Genomic DNA, 20,772 nt, shown 5'->3' with positions numbered 1-20,772 from the left:
TCTGCAATTTTCCAGCTTCCAGGCGTTTCTCGCTCGCCCTCAGAGGTCGCCCTTTGAACTTCCCTCATTTTCCAATCACCTAACCTCTTGACATACCAGCTAGGCCCCAGCATTTTGCAGCAGTGTGTCCTCTCATCAGTAGTTTTCAGTGCATGCGAACATGAAATTCTTATTAGTTATGTTGCCATTGGATGTAAAATATTCAACTCATGTCAGCAGGGATTTTCAGCATATTCTAGCATATCGCTGTCTATACAATACAAGGTTATCATCAGGTTAAATGTATTAGCCTTGTCTTGAATGTAACCCTTACACTAATTTGACTTTTATTTTGGTTTTGGGCTTTGATGTGAAAAATGAAACAAAGTTGTGTTATCTTGAGATCCCTGAGATGTAGGTATTTTACAGGTAGGCATCATGAACTGTTTGATGATATTATCTATGACATCCTGTTCATGGTCATATCCATAATACTTATATAATAATTGGTTTATTTATTTCAATGTTGGCCAGCATATGAGATCAGCTCCAGCACTTTAAGGGGGGTCTTTATTCACTGCTCATTCCTCTACATACGCCCCTGTACTATTGGCTGTCTGGGCCCCTCTTTGCTTTTATTGAGTTTGCTCATTTAAAATAGCCTGACTGCGCCTTTTTTCTGACCTGCACAGCAGCCGGCTGGGCTCTGCTCAGCTCAGCGCTCGCGCAGTGACAGATAGTTGTCGGTCTGGACTGGGGGGGAAGGCTATCTCGGAAATAATCTGCCCACGCGTTAAGCTGCTTTATCCCCGCCAAGCCTCGGCCGGACAGAGACGGCTGCAGCTCGGTCACCTCTCAGAGGGAAGTCCGAATTAGAGTGTGAGAAAGAAAAAGTGACACAGGCTGCGGAGACAAGTTTGAGAAATCTTTTCAGGGCGATAGTCTGTGAATTAGAGGAGTGTGCGCTGGGTTTGCAGCATACATGGAGTCCTGATTGGACCCCAGACAGAGAGCTGAGGCTGAACCTGTTGCCGTGTGTTCAGTGTGGGAGGCAGGAGGAAGAAAACAAGTGCACACTGGGATTTTAACCACAGCGAGAAGCTGGCAGCCGTGTTTTGGGCATGGACAACACTGGATTTTGGATATTCCTGATAACAACTTGTGTATTTCCTGGTAGGATGTCTTACTTTTCTTTGTACCTGTTCAATATCAATGATTCAAACACTGATTATAGAGTTGTCTGTATTAAATGTACCAATCAAGGAAAAAGAGACAAGAAAGTCAGTGTCAGGAGCATGTTATCATCTAATAAGTAAAACCTGAACTAACAAAAAAATACTTTCAAATTGGGAATCAGAGCCTAATAGTTATAAAACATAATTGTAATTAACCTTATGTATCCTGTTATATCACGTGCATGCAATTTAAGCATATTATTAAGTCTTTTATTTTGGTAAATTGTTTTGTATCCAGTAGAATATCCGGTAGAAATAGTTTCTTATGTCCATTTTACATGAGTTATATTATGAGTAGTTCATCATCACTTCATCATCAATGATAATTTCAGGTTGTAAACATCTGTAGCAAATAGTTACAACATTTTATAAGATTTTTGGAATAAAGTAATTCCCAATGTGAGGCAGCTCGCCATAGGTTCATTAATTTAGTGCAACTCTGAAACCTAAGGAGCATCAGCCTAATGTTCTGAAGTCTTACATGTATTACGTCATGACAAAAGCTTTTGTGGCAGCATATGGATGTGTTGAGCTGCTGTGACATCTGCTGTGATTGCTTTTTTCACTCAGTAAGTGATAAACCCGCCTTTGCCAGTCCTGCAGTAATTTGCTGGTGTGCATACGTGTGTATGTGTTATAGCTAAGTGTGAGGTTGCACCATGTGTGTAGGATTGTCATGGTGAAGGACAGAGCCGTGGATTAGAGCTGCACAGGGAGCAGGAAGGGTGCAACAACATGACTGCTGCCAAGTCCCAGCCGAGCCCTGCTGACTGTTGCTGCAGCGTATCTGTCTTCTGATGGCGCCTGCAGACTCAGAGCACCTCAGCGGGGCTCTGTGAAGCGGGCCCTGCAGGTGGATCTGTCACTGATGTTTGAAAAGTTTGCAATCCTCCACTGCAGAAAGACACGGAAAAGACTGACTGAAACTGACAGACAGACATCCTTGTACTTTTTGCATAATCCACAGTCCAAAGCTGGAACACACAGACGCTACCCCACAGAAATAATCCAGCACAAACACACAGCCCTTCTGTCCTCTTTCTCTTTTATTTGTCTGTTTGTGCGCTCCTCCCTCTCCAGAGTAGGCCCATCTTTTTTTTTTTTTTGCCTTCCTTATCTCTCAGTTAGTTGATCTTCCTCCAGACTTTTTCCCTCCATCCTCTCTCCTTCTCTCTCTCGGGTTTTTATTTTCCTCTCATGTCGCAAAACATAGATGCAGCAGCAACAGTCATCATAATCCTGTGAGCTGCCCGCTGAACACCAGCCAAGTGCACACTCCACGTTCTTGCAGTGCCACAGAGATTACACATTCACACAAACACGCACTCATATGCACGCATGAGCACACAGAAGCAAAAAAACCCAATCAAAAACAATGAGAGATTAGAATCGAAGTAGGGCACAACTAGAGAAGAATGAGTATCGTCTCCATTTCAATCAAGCAAAAATGGAAAGGAGCTCAGATCATTTGGCGAAGTGGATGTCCAAAAGTCTGTTTGTGTTGGTAAATTGTTGGTTAAGAGCAATAAAGAGACGCTGTGTATGATAGCGCTGCGGTAGTGGAACATAGTTCTGTCACAAAGAAGTTGAATCTCTTTCAGCCGACCCAAAGTGATGCGTTTGCAAGGCTCCAGCATCATGAGGCTTTTTGTGTGTGTGTGTGTGTGTGTGTGTGTGTGTTGATCTTCACACTGCTGCAGGATTCCCTACATTTAAGTCACAAGGCCAAAGACTCAAACACAGTGTGTAATCCCCGATCAATCACAGATTTGATGGCCTAAAGATTATACGGTTAATCTGCCCTCTCCTCTTTCTCTCTCTGGGTTTTTCATTCCCTCGTCTGAAGGGAGAGGTCAGCCCGTCTGAGGGTCAGAGGCCAAGTCAGCGAGGCTGAAGGTTGATGTGTGTGGTCAGATTTGAAACAATGTTTGTTGTGATGTTTGCTCATGACTCAGCTGAAGAAAATGAAATATTAACGTTGTGCTTATGTGACAGATAAGTTAGCTTCTTGGTCTTCTCTCTAAATCTTGTCTCTGGTTTAGATATTTGGTTCAAATTCCCTTTTTTAACCAATTTTACGTGCGCAACATTTTCAGATATAGGTTCCTCTGCTTGAATTTATCAGAAGTTAATTTTCACATTCCTTTATTCTTCCTTTATATGTATGGAAATATGGCTGCTGTATCTGCTATCTCGGAATACATCAACGATCGTCTAATGACAGAATAGCTGCTGGGGGCGACGCACAATATTTTGTTCCGGTGATAATGCTGGAAAGCACTAAAGGATAGACCGGGAAAGTCTTCCTTTTCCATGGGCTCGCCAGTGTTTATAGTCCCACTAGCAACATGAGACGCTGGAATGGAGTTGGAGTGGAAAAATGACATGTATGACTTGATTATGTTCATTCATTTGCAGTTGTCTGTTAAGAGTTTAAAGCCCACTGAAATTTGATACAAACCAGAACACTTTCAACAACAGTCTTGTCTCTCGGAGCCAAACAGCTGAATCCCCATTGGATTGTCATTTGTCACCTTTCCACCAAAAGAAGCAGGAACTTTTCAGTCCAAGGAACTACTTTTCAAGGAACAAGTTTATCCCATTGTTAGATGTGTCTCCAAGTGCGGTCTGAGAAAGTGGTATCGGAAGTGTTGTTATGTCAGTTTGTAGTCCAAGTAGTATTGACCAATCATGTATCGGCAGGCTTTGGTTGCATGCATGAAAAAGTCTGTGTGGGGAACAAAAGGGGCCGAATGCAATCCACCGTAATGCCACCCAGACATCTGCCTGCAAGTGCAGCTTACAATCCCTTCTTAGAAGTCATATCTCAACTCCGACTCTGTTCTCGCTTCTCAAGTTGCTCGTCAGACAGTAAACAATGCAGCACATGGAGAAGGAAGTCTTGGCCGGAAGTTCTTTATCTGGCTGGCTCCTGGAAGCAGAGGATATATCGTCGTCAGGTGATAGCTGAAAGGTGTCCTTGTGGAAGGTTCCTGCATTATACAACACATAATATTAGCATTTGGCTCAAAACTTATTGGACCCTGCTAAAAACAGGGTATTTCACTCAGATGTGCATGGTTTTGGTACAAAGCAGTGCACGCAATAGTATTGTATTAGACTAAAGAAAGATTTTAGACTTTTCCTAAAACTAACTCAATACTTCTGGTGCCTGAACTTCACCAATCTGTGACTGTTTCACACAGCAAAACAAAACAGTCGCACTTTTTTGGCACCAAATTTACTAAGAATCACCGTTCAGGCTAAAACACTTATACGTAGGCCGACGACATGATGTCAGAATACGAACAACGTGTCTTAATAGCTTTTTGTTGTTGGTCATAGACATTATTAAGTCCATGGAAATATCATACAGTTTAATGATATGATGGTCAATTCCAGTCAGTGTGTCTTTTAGATCAATGATCACAGACTTATATTAAATCATCTGTTTGTTGCACAATTTGGCGTGAGGTCTGCTGTAGGTTTAATCTCAGAATAAAGGCAATGATTCGTTTTATAAACTTTTAAGGTTACAGTTTTACTTACTTATTGAAATGGTGAAGAGTCGACCAAATGTGAGATGAGGATGTAGATCAGGCTCACAAAACTCTGTGATGCTGGACGTATACAGCACCGCCCCTGAATGAGTGTCATTGGGGAGTTCTTGCCTCGAGTACAGCTTTAATGAGCATCTCTCAAAGCCGTAGACTGTTTTTTAAAAAGCTTTGGAGTTGTTTTATGATGCAGTTTAAGTTGTTTCTGTATTAGAGTGACCAAAACACTGCTGTAATATTGATTTGTTTTTACCTCAGTTGTCTCATTACCATTACTCATTACCAGAAAGAACGAGACAGTGAGAGGAAATAACAAAGTTTTGTGTTTTAATCTTTATCCTAACAAACCTGTGTGTGTCCCTCTGCTGAACCCCACATGAGAAAAGGTTAAAAATGTCTCATAATGAGAACGATGCAGAAAGATGGAGGATATCCTCTCAGGTCATAAACAAAAAGCACATCACCACGCTGTGATGCACCTGCTGTTTGTGCATGTGGCACATTCATGTGTGGAACAATATTACCATTGTTTGTTAGATTCCCATGGCTGTCTCTGTCCTGTGCGCTGCTGTTTATGGATTATTGTGATGAGGAGTGCTGAGGTCATTTCCCACAGCCTGAACAATAGAAGAATGTGAATGGACACAGCGGAAAAGAGGAAGGTGGGAGCGACGGGGGGGGCAACGAGATATGATTGTGTGTTTGTGTGTGCCAGAGAAGTGGCCTTTCTGTCTGTTCTGCCCTCACCTAAAGCCTATAATAAGCTCAGCAACAGAGGTCAGTAGGGGTCTGGGTGGGATACGTGTGTGTGTATGTTAAGGATCATTTTCAGACAGCTGTGTTTTTACCTTTATGTATTTACTGAGCATGTTTTAGTTCCCTTTATTAACTATGGACAGTCATCTCCCAGGAAACACCATTAAATGTATAGTTTGATATTTTAGGAAATACAGCGACTTGCTTTCTTAAAAGTAAGATGAGAAGATTTTTTAGCTAGCAGCTGGTTAGCTCAGCAAAGACAGGAAACAAGGGGGAAACAGCTAGAAAGGCCAGGCCAGGTCAAAGGGTTAAAAAAAAAATCAATTTTAGGCCCAGAAAAGAAAAGTTCTCATTTGTTTAATCTAATTCTAAGTGTAAAATCAACACATTGTGGTGTTACGGGGGGTTATGTGCCTCAAAGTTCACTGTCACTGTTTCTAGCCAAGAAATAGTCCCACAGATAACCCCCATGTAAAACCCCACTCATTTGAACTTTAATATTTAAATATAATGTGTTAATTATTGAGCTTTAGAGCTGTGGAGTCAGAGCACATGAGCGGAGTGGAGAGAAGTTCGCAGTTCATTCTCTCTGTTCTCCCTGTTCGCAGCTGCTCCCGGCCGATCCGCTCAATATTCCTATGCGCTCAACTCAGATTTTACTCCCCTTCACTCAAATCACTCACCGCTCGTTCCAAAAAAAAAGCTTTCTTTGTGTTTCAGGAGTAAGACCTAAGAATAAGACCTCGGCTATGCTTCAAACTCAGCGTTAACGTAGCTAAATTGGAGTTGGATGCTGCGCGACAGCTAAAATATCCGCTCTTCCCTCCATCCAAGATCCTTCCACGGACGCTCAGCTCACCCACTCTGGCTGGGATGTAGATTTTGTTAAAGTTAGACAGCCCAAGGCTACCTTTTCGTGCTTAGATTAGCTAACTGCTGCTGGCTATAGCTTTTTGTAAGTCCTTTTTTACATAAGCCTGTTCAAGACAGGACTGTTAACGCATCACTGTCTGTGTAAAAGTCACGGAGGTGGGATGGTGGGGCGAAGTCGTTCCGCCTCTGGACGGCATTGAGAGGTGTAACAGTGGCAAATCTGCGTCTGCGTAAATGGACAAGCCAGCAGGACGGAACAGCGCCGTGTGTGTGCCACACCGTAACGCTGTGTAAACTCCCACACTGTGGCAGAAATATTAAGGTTCAGTGAAAGGTACAAAGGCAGCGTAACGGCAGAGCTTTCTTACAGCGCTGCTGCAGAATCTCTGTGTAAAAAGGGCTACCCATGTTTACATAGAGTTAGTCATTTCACATTTTACGATCTGGATGAATGAGATGAATGATCTATTATATTTTAAATGTTTATCCTGATAACAGGGCTGCATGGTGCTGCAGTGGTTAGTGCTGTTGCCTCACAGCTAGAAGGTTCCAGGTTTGAATCTCAGTTCGGATGAAGTGGGCCTTTCTGTGTGGAGTTTGCATGTTCTCCCCGTGTATGCATGGGTTCCCTCTGGGTACTCCGGCTTCCTCCCACCGTCCAAAGACATGCTCATTAGGTTCATTGGGGACTCTAAATTGCCCGTCGGTGTGATTGTGAGTGTGAAAGGTTGATGTGTCAGATTGATTGGCGATCAGTCGTGGGTGTACCCCGGATCTATTAAAGGTCTTTCTTACAGGTTTAAAGACCTAAAAGCAAACATGCACATCCTTAAATACATTTGTGAAGGCTGAATATATTTATTCTACAATATTTCAGTAAAAACTTTTAGTAACAAACAGACTGAAATGACCTGACGCAGATGCACTTTAATATTCTAAATGGTGTAGTCTACTCCCCCTGCTCGCCTTCTTACCTCCCAGTGAGTGACAGCTGTTTATATCAGGGGGCACAAACGGCACAGCGAACCGCTCCAATAGAAAACTATTAAACATATTGATCCAACAAAACACATATGGCTCTAGTTGTACGCAAGATCACGTGACGCATCATCCTATTTTTGATGACTTATGTCAGCAGGGCAGATAAGTCCACAGATGTTTATTTGTATTTTGAAGCTTATGTTTGCATGCCAAAATATTCACGCATACAGAAAATCAAATGCCTTTTTGTATATTAAATGTTTCTGCAGATTTATATAAAAGGGCAGGACCAAACAAATCTACGAGAGTATGGAATCAGTGCACTCTGTAATAACTCTAATCGAATCGAGGCTCTAATCGAGATGATGGTTAACAACTGTAAGGACTTACATGATGTGCTGCGGCTGTATGAATGTTGAAAGTTATTGGAACGCAGAGTGATATTCAATCTCTACACTGATACAGCTTCATGTAAAACCATAAAACAGTACCTTAGATTTATGGTAACTGTCCAGTCTTGCTGGTGTTTTCACATTGTTGAAGAATGTCATTCAGAAACATTAGATCAAAAGAGTCTCTGCGCTCTCTAACAGGTCACGGTCTACGATCAGAATCTTAATGAACTCGATGTTTTCGCTGACATCAAGAAGGTCTTTCCTGTCTCTGTTCATCTTTCTCTCTTTTGTATTCAAAGAGAATTTAATGTGATGTAAATGTCAGTGTAGGAAGGTTTCAGTGAACATTTCAGACAATCCCTCCGCTGATCATGTTTCTGTTAGATTTTAAAAAGTTTTAGGTAATGAGGGGCCCATAATGTAATGCCTTTTAAGTAAAGATGAGGATCTAAACAAACAATCCCAATGCTAACTGATAACTTGAAAGAATTAACAGTAGTGAAGTCCATTACAGCAGATTTTATATTTTAAGTTTAGAAATTTGGCCAATAAAAACTTCCTTTTACTTTCATAGTATCATTATAATTAAATGTTAACAATTATAATTGGTTTGGGTTAAAAGGCTGAACCATAACTGCCTCCTCAAATATTAAGTCCAAGCCTATCAAAAGAGTAATTATAGGATGTACAGGCAGCTCTCAGGGTTCGTCACAGAAACATTGAATGATTGATAACCTTCCTACCGTGTGGTAGGGCTGCACAATATGACCATATATATATCGTCAAAACGATATGTCTATCGTATGTGTTTCTCTATCGTCTCTATTGCGAACTGCTTTACAGCTATTTTATGTCATTTTGATAATACTTTACGTTCTAAGCCTGGCACGTGGGAGTGAACCTGGAGCGAACCATAGAGGGAGGCGCCGTTTATTAACTCGCAATGTGCAGAAAAGGACTCGGGCTCAGCCCAATTTTGTTATTTGTCAAGTATTTAATTCACACAGGATTATCCAAGAATAGGCTGTACCATGTGGTTATTTTATATAGACTAATTATTTGTTAGATTATCAGAAAACATTATACAGTATATCGTGATATGTATCGTTATTGAGATATAAAAATCTTGATATCATGATATAGGAATTTGGCCTTATTGCCCCGGCCCTACCGTATGGTAATAAAGCGTATTCTATTAATTTACCGCTGCACATGTAGCGTATAACCTTTTTAGACAAAATCGATGCAGCAGATCCAGAAGCATCATCTTTTTAATTCAACACATTCCTATTCGTTGTTAAAACTTGAAGCATCAATTATTGGTCAGAGATTCATGTGTGTTATACTAGTAGCAGCTAATGTAGCCCCAAGCAGTGGAGTGGACTGTAGAGGCCTGCTATGCTTGCTTCTTTTGTAGGCAGACGGCTGTTCAACACGAGTCTGGTTCTGCTCGAGGGTTCTGCCTGTTAAAAGGAAGTTTAAATGCCAAATGTTGCGAAGTGCTGCTTGTGTTGTATTCATGTTGGGTCTCTCTCTAATTAGTATAACAAAGAGGCTGTTTTTAATAATGTAAAGTGACTTAAAGTGTAAAGTTTTTAATAATGTAAAGTGACTTTGAGTACCATGAAAAGCACTATACAAATAAAATGTATTATTATTGTTGTTATTAAGAGTACGGTCTAGACCTTCTCTTTTTGTAAAGTAACTTGAGATAACTTTGGTTATGATTTGGTGCTATACAAATAAAATTTGATTGATTAGTTAACTAAATGTAATTTAGCAGGATTGTTAAAAGGCTTTTTACTACTTTTCTGACCAGTGCAGTAGTTTCGCCCAAGAGCAATGAACAGACTTTATGTGGAACAGGTGGAGTTCTCCTTAAAGGTTTTGGTGATGTCAAAATGATTAGGGTAAGGACAAGGGATGGTTTGGGATAAAACAGGTAACTTTCATACGTGGGTAAAAAAACACACATTGACAGTCCATGCAAATCAGAAAGTAAAAAGCAGTAGTCTGATGTTTTTGTCTTTTTTTAATCCAGCAGCCATATTTCAGTTAGAGGTCTTTATCACCTGTACTTGAACTTGTCATTTGGTGCATTGAGACATTGAGATTTTGTTTTCTACTTTATTTCAGTCTCTGCCGATTAAGTTTAACTAACCTGTGAAAAAATGACAGAAGAAAAATTTATATATATATATATTAATATTGGTGCCAGTGTCCTTAACGTATCCCAAGAAAATGTATCACATATTTAATATATCACCAGTTTTTATTATGTCCTCTCATATTAAATACTTTTCAGTCAATCCTTTACAGGGTGCACAAGAAAGTGTTCAAGTGTTAAAGTGTTGTTTATGGTAACCCTTGTGCGAATTACATTTTGGCACATTCCTTGAGGAAGCTTTTCCACAGCTCTGGCAGGAATATAAGAACGACAAAATACAGCGAATGGGTCAAAGCATTGTCAGAGGGATGAATGGCTTTGGTTTTGATGTCACCCTGGGGTGCTTTTCATTTGTTGCCGCTGTGGTGGTCCAATCAATATTCATCCATTAATAACACGGAAATATTGGACTACATGATGAGCCATGACATCTTATTGTATCTGTTTTGTCTGCAATATGTCAAACATGGAAATCACCCCAGGGTTACATTCACACTGTCTAATTCAGCTTCGTATTCATGTTATTACATTTCCAGCTACCTGGTTTGTAGCTTTGAATGTAAAAGAAATTAAGCTGCCTTCTCACGTTCATATTACTCATATTACTCAGTGTTCTTCATTTCCTGTTATGAGACCCTGATAAGACTCCTTTGAGGCAGCTCTTTGGGACGACATTGTCTTTTCAAAAAGGGAAGCAAAATCGATCTTGGGAGGGAAAATAGGGTCACATGACGATCATTAAATAGATTAAAACTACTTAAGTAATCAAAGCAATTCACAGTTCATATTCATAGGATGAAGAGCTATAGCTATACTTGTCATTACAACAAAAATGGTAGCGGTTGGCATGCATTTTCATCCCCTCAGCACTTGTTGTACTTGGCTGCTCCCACGCTAAGAGGAAAAAGGGATTTTAAACGGATTATCTATAAAAATAAAAGGATTTCTTCATAAAAAGTTAGGAGTAATAAAGGAATATATTATATTCAGACTTTGGATCATTTTATTAAAGATGGCTGATACTTACTGACTGAGGTACAATGAGAGATATTACGATTGAAAGCTTTGTGGGACCGTGTGTGTATGAGGATGAGAGCAGCCATTGTTCTGAGCTGTTTTTGCTCGGTATACATTATATCATTGTTCTTTATCCTGCAATATGAATAATTTTATTCCTCCTGAAGCTGCTAGATTAAATTTGATGTTACCTTAAGTACAACACGTGACTCACGTCTGCTCAGGAAGTGGGCGTGGCTCGGCTGTGGATTTGTTAAAAGGGATCAGTAAGTCAGTGGGAACAGTAACCAAACAAATCGTGTTTATTTATACCTCCCTCTAATCCGAAACCTTTGACCTCAGCTCACCTCTCACGCCGCTAAAATGTATCGCCTTTGACAGATCAGCTCACTTTATCTGCTCAACGTGCTGTGCTGACTGTGAACAGCTTAGGGAGTGCCAGTCTGATGCTGCCAACATGTGTGTATTTGTGGTCTGTGTGTGTATTTCTGATGCGTGAGTGGGGGTGTCTGTGTGGGTGTGTGCCAGGCAAAGGTGAAAGTATCTATCTTTAACTCTTGTGTTTCTCCTACAGGGATTCATGGCCAGACTGTGGAAATGGATGATGGGAAGTGGGGGTATGTTGGATCGAAGGTGGATCTCCGCTGTCGGTTCATTAACAGCTCCCCGCCAGTCAAAATCTCACAGGTATTCAGTGGTCCATCTGTGGTTACACCAAAGTATGTTAAAGTAGAAAAATCAAAGCGTATAATTAAAACCCAGAACAAGAAATCTAGATTCCAGATAAATCAGAATGAACACTGTCAATACATAAATGTACAAGTAAAGGTGGGGGTGCTACCTTCCCATGTGTCATACTTGGTTCACCGCCTAGATAGCGAGCTAAACAGTCCTCCATTAAAAAATACCCGAGACAAGAGGCAAGGCTCAAGTATTTAAGTCGAAGCCTGGAAGCCTTATTTGTGAACCTATACTAGTTGACAATATTGTGTAATATAATGTTCATATTAGACAATTCACCAAGATAATAAAGTATTTAGCAACAATTGGTGTGAAAAAATATCCAGTCGAGGCTAGCAAAAATGGTAGCCTGGACTGGACCTCAATCAACATGTACATTGCTAGCATGTTAGCATGAACCATGAGGTAGATAAAACATTCAAAAATACATATCCATAAAATAATACACACACAATAAATACAGAACTATCTAACTGTAACTATACTTATAGATTGTGCCATATCAAAGAAAATTTCAAAAGGATGGATGTGGATATAACTTTTTATCTCTCCACTGCTGTGTCGGTCCCACCACCTCAGATAGGCTGGTATTTTGCTAGCGTTAACATGAACAACCAAGCCAACTAACACTTCCTCGTTGTAACTTATATCTAATGTTGTTTATAAAGTATGAAAATGTCAGGCTAGAAGTTGTCAAGCCAGATCAGCACAAGGATTTTTAACTTATTAGCGAGACAGCGTTTTGCTACTTTAGCTCGCTTGCAATGCGTCCATGTTAGCAGGCTTACATTAGCTAACAAAACTGCACAAATTTACAGATATGAATCAAATGTCACTTGCAACTTTTCACTTTCTGAAGAAGCTGCTCTCTTAAACCACCTGTAATAACCCGGTCTACTTAAGCGGCTATATGTGTTAACTGTTTGCTAACAAGTTTGCTGTGTCGACTTAAATGGTCATGACAATACAGTATGTCAGTGTTGTTCCCAACTTGTATCTGCTGCCACCAAGTGGGAAAAAAAAAGTTAGTTATTCGAGGTTTAAGAAAGTTAAAGAAACCAAGGGCACAATGATAAATATTACAGAAGAAACCTGATTCCTTTGCCATATATATGCTTTCTAATAAGGGCTAACTTTACTATTTTATTAGCATAGACTCAAGAGCCTAAGCAGTGAAAGAAACTCTGGAGAAATAAACACCAATAAGGAAAAATGTATTTGTGTTTGTGTCCTTGAAACCAGAAAAATTTGATAAAACAACTGAAGGTTCAAACCGGTTCGGTTTCAGTGAGGTTATTTCTTTCTCTCTCAAGGTAACATGGCAGAAACTGGTGAATGGCACCAAGCAGAATGTGGCGATTGCCAATCCCTCCCTGGGTGTGTCAGTGGCCCCGCCCTACAGGGACCGCGTCGCCTTCAAGAACGGAGCAGTGAGGCGACGAACTCCAAATCTGGAAGACACCACCATCACCTTCTCCTCGCTCCGCCTCTCTGACGAATCCACCTACATCTGTGAATACACCACGTTCCCTGCAGGGAACCGGGAAAACTATGTAAACCTCACCGTCTTCGGTAAGACAGAAGTGAGATGATCAGGTCCTCAGGTTAAAATACTGTGACACATAACCCCTATGACACCTTAGTGTACTTTTTACGCTAAGGTTTATCTACAGATTAAACAGTGAGCTTTAGAGTTGCTTAAAGGTAGTTTGTTACCTTTATTGCCAGGCTAGCTGTTGAGCTAAGCTAACCAACTCCTGGCTCTAGCTTCATGTTTACCTGTGTACATGGGTACAGAAGAGACTGGTATCAATATTTTCACCATTAAAACACAATAATGAACTATCCGTTGGTTGTTGACTGCCATGTTAAGTAGTCCTCGCTAGTTTGGAAAGGGACAATTTAGTTATATTTTGCTTCATACGTTTTTTAAGCTGTTTATATTGACTTTAAAGTCAGTGATAAAAGGTTTACCTGCCAGGACCTTGAAGAGGCTCATAATTTAAACTTTAAACAATGTTTTCATGCTTTAAAGATATCGTAAAGTTTGATCAACTCAACACTTCTATAAATTTGTATTCCCTCAGTTCGCCCAACAACTCAAATGAGTCTGTCCACGCCGACGCTTGTGGCTCGTTCATCCAATCTGAAAACACCGGTGGCCACCTGCGTGTCAGCCAATGGAAAACCGCCCGGTACCATCAGGTGTGTGTGTGCGGTGTGTGTGTGTTAATGCTTAAGACAAGAAGTGATTTTACTCTTGAATTCTAAGTTACACAAGATGTTCAGTCGAATCAATCTTCATCGATGTATCTCTGTGTTGTTACACTGATTCTTCATTTATGTGAGCAGGTGGGAGACGAGGGTGCCTGGAGAAGTGACCACTAGAGAGTACAGAAACTCAGACGGGACGTTCACCATTCAGAGCGATTACATTCTGGTGCCCAGCAGAGAAACACATAAGGAGACGCTTACCTGTGTCACCTCGTACAACGAGGAGGTGTTCACTGACAGCGTCACCCTCGATATTCAATGTAAGTCTTTATCACAGATAACATTACACTCATAACTAAAGAGCTGAAATTCAGTACAAAAGCTTTATTTCTGTTGTTTGTATCTTTTTGTACCAGACGAGCCAGATGTGTTGGTGGATGGGTTTGATGGAAACTGGTACCTGAACCGAGAGAACGTCCAGCTGAGCTGTCAAGCTGATGCCAACCCAGCCGTCTCTCTGTATCAGTGGAGACTGTGAGTACAACTTTTTAACTAATCTTTATCTTTCTTTGGGCTCAAGTTTACTTATCAAAGTAAGACCATCTTTATATGTCTTATTTACGGGTACTTTTCTTTTTATTCTGCAGAGTAAATGGCACCCTGCCGAGCAATGCTGAGATCAGAGACAACGTCCTTTCCTTTAAAGGCCCGGTCACATATGAAGTGCAAGGAACCTACGTGTGTGATGCGACCAACAGCATCGGGACACGATCGGGCTCTGTAGAGGTCAGCATCATAGGTACGTTACCTGGGCTCTGTGGTCAGAAATAAAGATCTACTTCTACTGCTGTTACTTATAATGTTTTTAACTGTACTTTATATTGGGAATTAATACCTCCAAAGATGCTGTAAACAAGAAATGTGATTATTTGAATGTACTTCCTTTTATAGAAAAGCCACTACCGCAGATTGCAACAGGAGATGTCATCAGCGTAATCGCCCTGTTATTGGCTGCTGGAGTGCTCATGGGCATCACTATCACAGTCCTGGTGCTCAAAATAAGGAGCAGAAAAGATGACTCCTCGTACGTAAACTTACTCCATCCCTTTGTCTCACAACACTTGTTGGTCTGAATATGTTTTTTGTACCCTCTATTACCATCTTCATCTTTTATTCTCTTTCCCTCTTTGATCAGAAACGACTCTCCGTCCAGGAAACTGTCCCAGCCGATAAGGAAAAGACCAGCAGATGACATCCAGGTACCTTTAAATGTCACATGGTCAAAGAGTTGCCAGTGTGTGCCAGTGCATTAGTGCAGCTAAAGGGCTGTGCTCCCAGAAAGCCTGAAGGCTGAAAGCTTCTATCTAGCGAGTTAGACCATGTCACGGTCAGTAATCTTCTCCCGCAGGTAACAGAGCTCATTGTGTTTTTGGAGAATTCGAATGATGATGAACTATAAAATGTTATTTTTTTTATGGCAGAAATTTGATAAGGATTCTATTAGCTCTCTAACAAGTCTAAACAACCCAACAACAACAGAGATGAGAGTTTGCACATCTCTTTGTTACTGTGACAGCTAAAAATTACACATTGAAGCGCGGATTAAATCAGATTTGCCAACAAATAAGTAGGGGACATACAAAAATACAATCTGTGCACGTCCACACAGTCACGTAAGGAGGTCTAATCAGGTAAATAAACGACCTAATAATCACCTGTGTGGGTAGAGAATGAGTGTTTTGGGTAATTTATACATCAACGTAGAAGATTTGCAAGGCGAGTGTTTTGCATGAATGTGAATTCGAGGCGCTGACTGGATCAAAAACAGTTAAACAGTGCTGACCTTTAAGGGAACAGAGAGAGGCGGAGAGGGTCCAAAATAGAGGAAACCTTTAACATTAGCTTTGACATTTTAAGCCTACCTGCTTGTTCTCCTTCCTTCCTCTTTGTAACTAGTTAGCTACAAATTATAGTAGCCATTACATTTACAAACATAGACTTCAAGGCTTGTAAATCAATGAAGCTTCCATCTTTAACACGGGGATGTCAGATGAATTTGGCTGCCCCGCTTCTGGAGTGACACAGCAGTAAATAAAGTGTTACTCACCAATGGTTTGTTTACGTCCTGTAGTTCAGACAAATGTTTCTCTTGAGCACTGCTAAGAGGATCGAACTCCTTTGTCTTGGTGTCAAATCATTGTTGATAGTAAATGTAGTATATTGAAGTAACGAATTCCCCAGTACTTGCTATAATGACTGAGAGAGGTTACTGTGCCAGCAGTGCCTACATGTACCAGGATGCATTGCACACAAGCAGCCGCTGCCTCTGCACAAGTTTTTAAGGATGTAGCTAGTTTGCAATTCTAACAATGGCTGAGTGTACAATACCTTTAAGTATATACTTTATGTGCTATAATCATCTATGTACAGCACATACCTGTAATAGAATATTAGTATATTTTCTTAATGTCTTAACTGCATCTATGTTTGCCATCTCTCCGCAGCATTCAGGGCGGTTTTATGAAGAGCTCCCAAACACAGCGGACTACGTGAGCTACAGACTGGCCTGTAACAAGGAGGACTACCCTGAGCCCTACTCCCCTCCCATCAACCCTCCTCTCTCATTTCTGCCCCAGCACCCCTACCACTCCTCACTAGCAACCCCTGCAACCAGCAGCAGCAGCAGCAACACCTTGTCAAAAAACACCTTCTCTCCTCCTTCACATACCCAGGCCATCTTTAAATATCCATCAGTGCAGGGTCTGTCTTCTCCTCCCCCGGGAGTGGCGGCGTACACTTTCCCCAAAGAGCAGTACGTCTGAAGCGACTTTTAATATGTCACAAACTCAAACCGCTGCGAGGACAGATGGAAGAACCAGATTTACACCCACACCTTTCTTAAAGGAGGCTGTTGCTTGACCCTGAACGGTCAGTCTCTGCACTGGACAGCTCTGGAAGTCAAAGGACAATGCAGCTTTTGTTCTGGGACTCTCTCTCTGTTTTGTCCTGTCATTTATTGTATAATCTATTTTTCAAAAAGGGAAGATTGTTGAACCATGTTTCAAATGAGTTTTAGGATCAAGAAAGGTCAAGTTTGAGATGATTTGTCATCAGAAACAATTTATATTGCATGGATGTATTACATTTAATTTGCAAATGCTCCCGACATAGGATTATCTCTTGATGTCCGATGTGATTGACCTCTTACTTTATCCGCTATTGTATAATTTTGTAAAAATAAAAGAAAAAGAAATAAAAAAAAGTATTATGATTTCCTACTTTATCTCTAAGGCCCGCTCTCTTAATCCTGTGTCATACACACTGACAATCCTTTTACTGTAGAACAGCGGAACTCACCTTTTGGTTTACCTCCTGTTCAGATGTAATACTTTAACTGTGTCTGTATTTTGTATCATTTATGTTTTTGTTTGCAAAGAAAAAAACATTTTTATGTACTGAAAACATTTTGTGGGTTTATGAAATTGATGTTTTTATCTGTGGTATCTGTGGGTTTTAGTATTCATTGACACTGGTTGTTGGATGAGCCTTGAATTTTTAGCGTTTAAATAAAAATGATGTAAACTTGTTTAAATGGTGACTGAAAACTACCAAACCTACAAACTCTTCTACACTGTCTTTTCTTTCAATAGTGTCTTTATTCAGGGCCAACATCAAGATGTTTGCTATGAAATATTAACAATTAAAAGTCTATTTCAGAGTAATTCTGTTGGTTATTGAATCAGAGGTGTCTCTGCTAAGCTAGTTTTAGCTACGCTAGCAGCATCATAATGTTGTCTGATGGTCTGCTTGCTACTTTGGTTCAAACTGAATTGGTTCATCTCATTTATTTGATGGATTGCCTTTAAATTTCATACTCATGTCATTGACTTTTAGCAGCCCCAGCAGGGCAACATTTTTTTATCCTATGCTAATCAGCTAATGTGAGCACGCTAACATGCTAAACAAAGTCAATAATCATGGTAAATCTTATATCTTCTTAACATAAGCATGTTAACATCATCAGTTGGCACAAGCGTGTTAGCATACTAATGTTAGCCTTGAACTCTAGGCCTCATGGTGAGTAGGTAAAGCCACACAGACCTACTAGCATGTCAACTGACACTAATTATTTCGGATTAGCCTACATGGCTTTTTTTGTGATCAAAAAACTGTAATCGTATTAAATATCATCTGTTCCTCTCTCATCTACAAAGTAAAACACAGTTCACTTAAGTGATTTTTATGGATTCTGAAGCCTTGTGAACTTTTGTTTGTCATGAACCGGCTCAAAGTCAGTGACAAAGAAGGGAACCACACATGAAATACTGTTTAAACAATATTAATTTATCGTAAAACTAAAGATAAAATAAACTTAATTATGTCAAGTAGATAGGTCAGTCATGAATGCAGTGAATGGATGAGTGTTGAATGCAAACAAAACACAAACGTCAGTAGCCACTTGAATAAGCTGAGCGGCCCAGTTAACTCGGGTGAGGCAGTTTCCTGATGTCCTTCCCGACTCTGCCCACTGACTCCTGAACCAGGAAATCAACCAAACCAGTAGCAGGCAGAGAGAGCAGGACATCACAGGTAAATGTGGTAAATTTGATGCTAACAGGAAAACCGCTTAGCATCAAACAGACAGACAAAGTTAGCAACTAGCTAGCTAATATTAGCAGCTAAAGAGATACATTTCCTAAAGGAATTGATGCTAAAAAAAAAAGCTGAAAGAGGATGACTATTGGTTTACACCTGTGAGATACAAACACAACTCAAAGAAGAGCTAACAGCTTTATGTGGTGGTAATATGTAGGCTAAGTGTTTTTATACAGCTTGCTTCTGAAACTGTAAAACATTTATTACAGATTGAGAATTAAGTTGTATTAGATGATTTGGCATTGATAATTACATTTCCATCGCTCCATTAACCTCCCACCACACTGATTTAAAACAAATCAAAGCATGTTCGCATCCAGACATATAAATATAGCAAGATTTCTTTCATAGGCTGGTATTTTTTTTTACAGTTGTCGAGGCTGGACTTCCTGTCTGAAGCTGCCTGTGTGCTGATGAAATCCTTGACAATGAATTCCCAACTCCCCAAGCACACGAGAAGCTACAGATCCACCGTGTTCAGCTCTCATGAGACTGAACAGACTTTCCAGCCTTGATGTTCAGCTGTAGCGTCAGCGGCCGGCTCAGCTAGCCTGAGCTTTCATATCCTTTTTTTCTTTTGCTGCATCTTTTCATTGCACAGCGAGCTTTATAGTCTGAAGTCTTGGAGAGCAGTGGATTGCTATGAGACGGCTGGAGCCGAGTTGTGGTCTTCTGCTTGCCTTTTTTTTAATTGCATGAAACTAACCAGAGTTGCTATAGTGCTCTCCACCAAACTTTATTTACCTGAGGCTCAGAAGACACTCACCACCTGACGTTTAGCGACAAAAACACTAAGGAGCCAGAGATGATTTTGTATGTTAACATGTTATTAAGGTCACACATCAGTCCATTTAATTCATTTCTGTTCCATTTGAAAGAATAGCCTATATATGTACTTAAGCTTTTCCTCCCTTGTTGACATGTTAAACACAAAGAAACATTAGCAAGTGTTAAGAAAAGGTGACATTCCTGAGGAAACAGTCCTCTTGATTGATTAAATTCACTTAAGTTTTTTTTATACACATGACTCCTCTCATATTGCCTGTTTTGTTTTTACGGCCTTCAGTCCTCGCCTCTGCCCAGAGAGGAAAACTGATCTGTGTCCTGCATTCATTCATGACACACATCTCACATTACATTCTCATGGTTCCACTCAACAGTCTCCTCCTCCTCCTCTCTTTCTCTTTTATTAACACATGAACTCACATTAAGCATAACAATCATCTCAGGGACAACAATCTCTGTGCAGCATCAGCATATCGTGAGCTGCACGCTGCGGCTCTGCATCTTTAAACTGTGGCTGCAGAGTGTTGAGGTCACAGCATGTTGCATGTTGTGAGGAAACACAGACCAACCCTGTGAGATGCCAGATTTCTAAATCTATTTTAATCCTAATCCCATCAGTACAGTTTACTCCGCTCTCTGGTCCTCTGAAATTAAAATCTGAGGCCTTTAATTTCACAACTCACACAAGATCTGATTTTACTGTAAGCAAAAAAGCGATTTTGCTTTTGATCTCATTGCCTCCAAAATCAATTTCAAATTTTCATTATTTGTGCAGCCCATCAGATCTTTTGCTCCTGAGCTTGTTAAAATAAAAAACACAAAGAAAGTTTAATTCCCTGTTTTTTATCCCTCTTTTTGTGTATGTCCACAGCTGGCTGAAAAGACGTCTCTATGTGCATGCAGCATTCACAGTGTGCACATTCTGTCACAGTTTAAACACCTAAAATCTTACATGCAGCAAAACCCTTGTGACATTCTCAATGAAAAGATATTCATTGAATAAGAAGATCATACAACATGAAGGCCCGTGTGGAGGAATGTTCATGCTGAGCCCTCATATCAGCTATTAGTTAATGTGCAGGTGAGTTCGGAAGGCTAACCTGTCCACCAATACGTCTGTCTTGTATAATAGATGAGCTCAGTATCGCCGTGTTATTCTAACCCCACAGGAGAAAGAAGGAGGGATGGAGGGATCGAGAGAAAGGAAAAACGCATGAATAATTGAGCCCAAATCAGTTTAGTGACCCTCCGTCCCTTCCTACTCTCAGTCTAATAAAGACGGAGCTACAACTGGATTCTCCAAGAAACTTCTGGATCAGAGAGACGGAAAGAGACATCCTGAGGCGTCTGAGGGAAGCCAAACTTCTACCTTTTCTTAAATACAACTTTTTTTTTTTGAGTAAAGAGGTTGT

The 20,772-nt window shown here is 40.5% G+C and overlaps 1 protein-coding gene across 1 annotated transcript; it reads left to right on the top strand.

Annotated features, from left to right (window-relative positions):
• Positions 1 to 1,025: 1,025 nt before the first annotated feature.
• Positions 1,026 to 17,587, top strand: nectin1a (nectin cell adhesion molecule 1a). The gene is made up of 10 exons (XM_069674387.1): positions 1,026 to 1,152; positions 11,538 to 11,650; positions 13,018 to 13,276; positions 13,792 to 13,909; positions 14,057 to 14,238; positions 14,335 to 14,452; positions 14,566 to 14,717; positions 14,870 to 15,002; positions 15,114 to 15,177; positions 16,423 to 17,587. The coding sequence occupies exons 1-10, from the start codon at positions 1,101 to 1,103 to the stop codon at positions 16,738 to 16,740; spliced, it is 1,509 nt and encodes a 502-aa protein (XP_069530488.1). The 5' UTR covers positions 1,026 to 1,100; the 3' UTR covers positions 16,741 to 17,587.
• The last annotated feature ends 3,185 nt before the right edge of the window (positions 17,588 to 20,772 follow it).

The sequence above is a fragment of the Semicossyphus pulcher genome, unplaced genomic scaffold (assembly GCF_022749685.1).
Source record: "Semicossyphus pulcher isolate SPU_LCO1_2020_fin unplaced genomic scaffold, fSemPul1.0.p SCAF_10, whole genome shotgun sequence".
Taxonomy (NCBI): domain Eukaryota; kingdom Metazoa; phylum Chordata; class Actinopteri; order Labriformes; family Labridae; genus Semicossyphus; species Semicossyphus pulcher.
The sequence above is the reverse complement of the archived record's forward strand: the minus strand, read 5'-3'. Positions and strand labels throughout refer to the sequence as shown.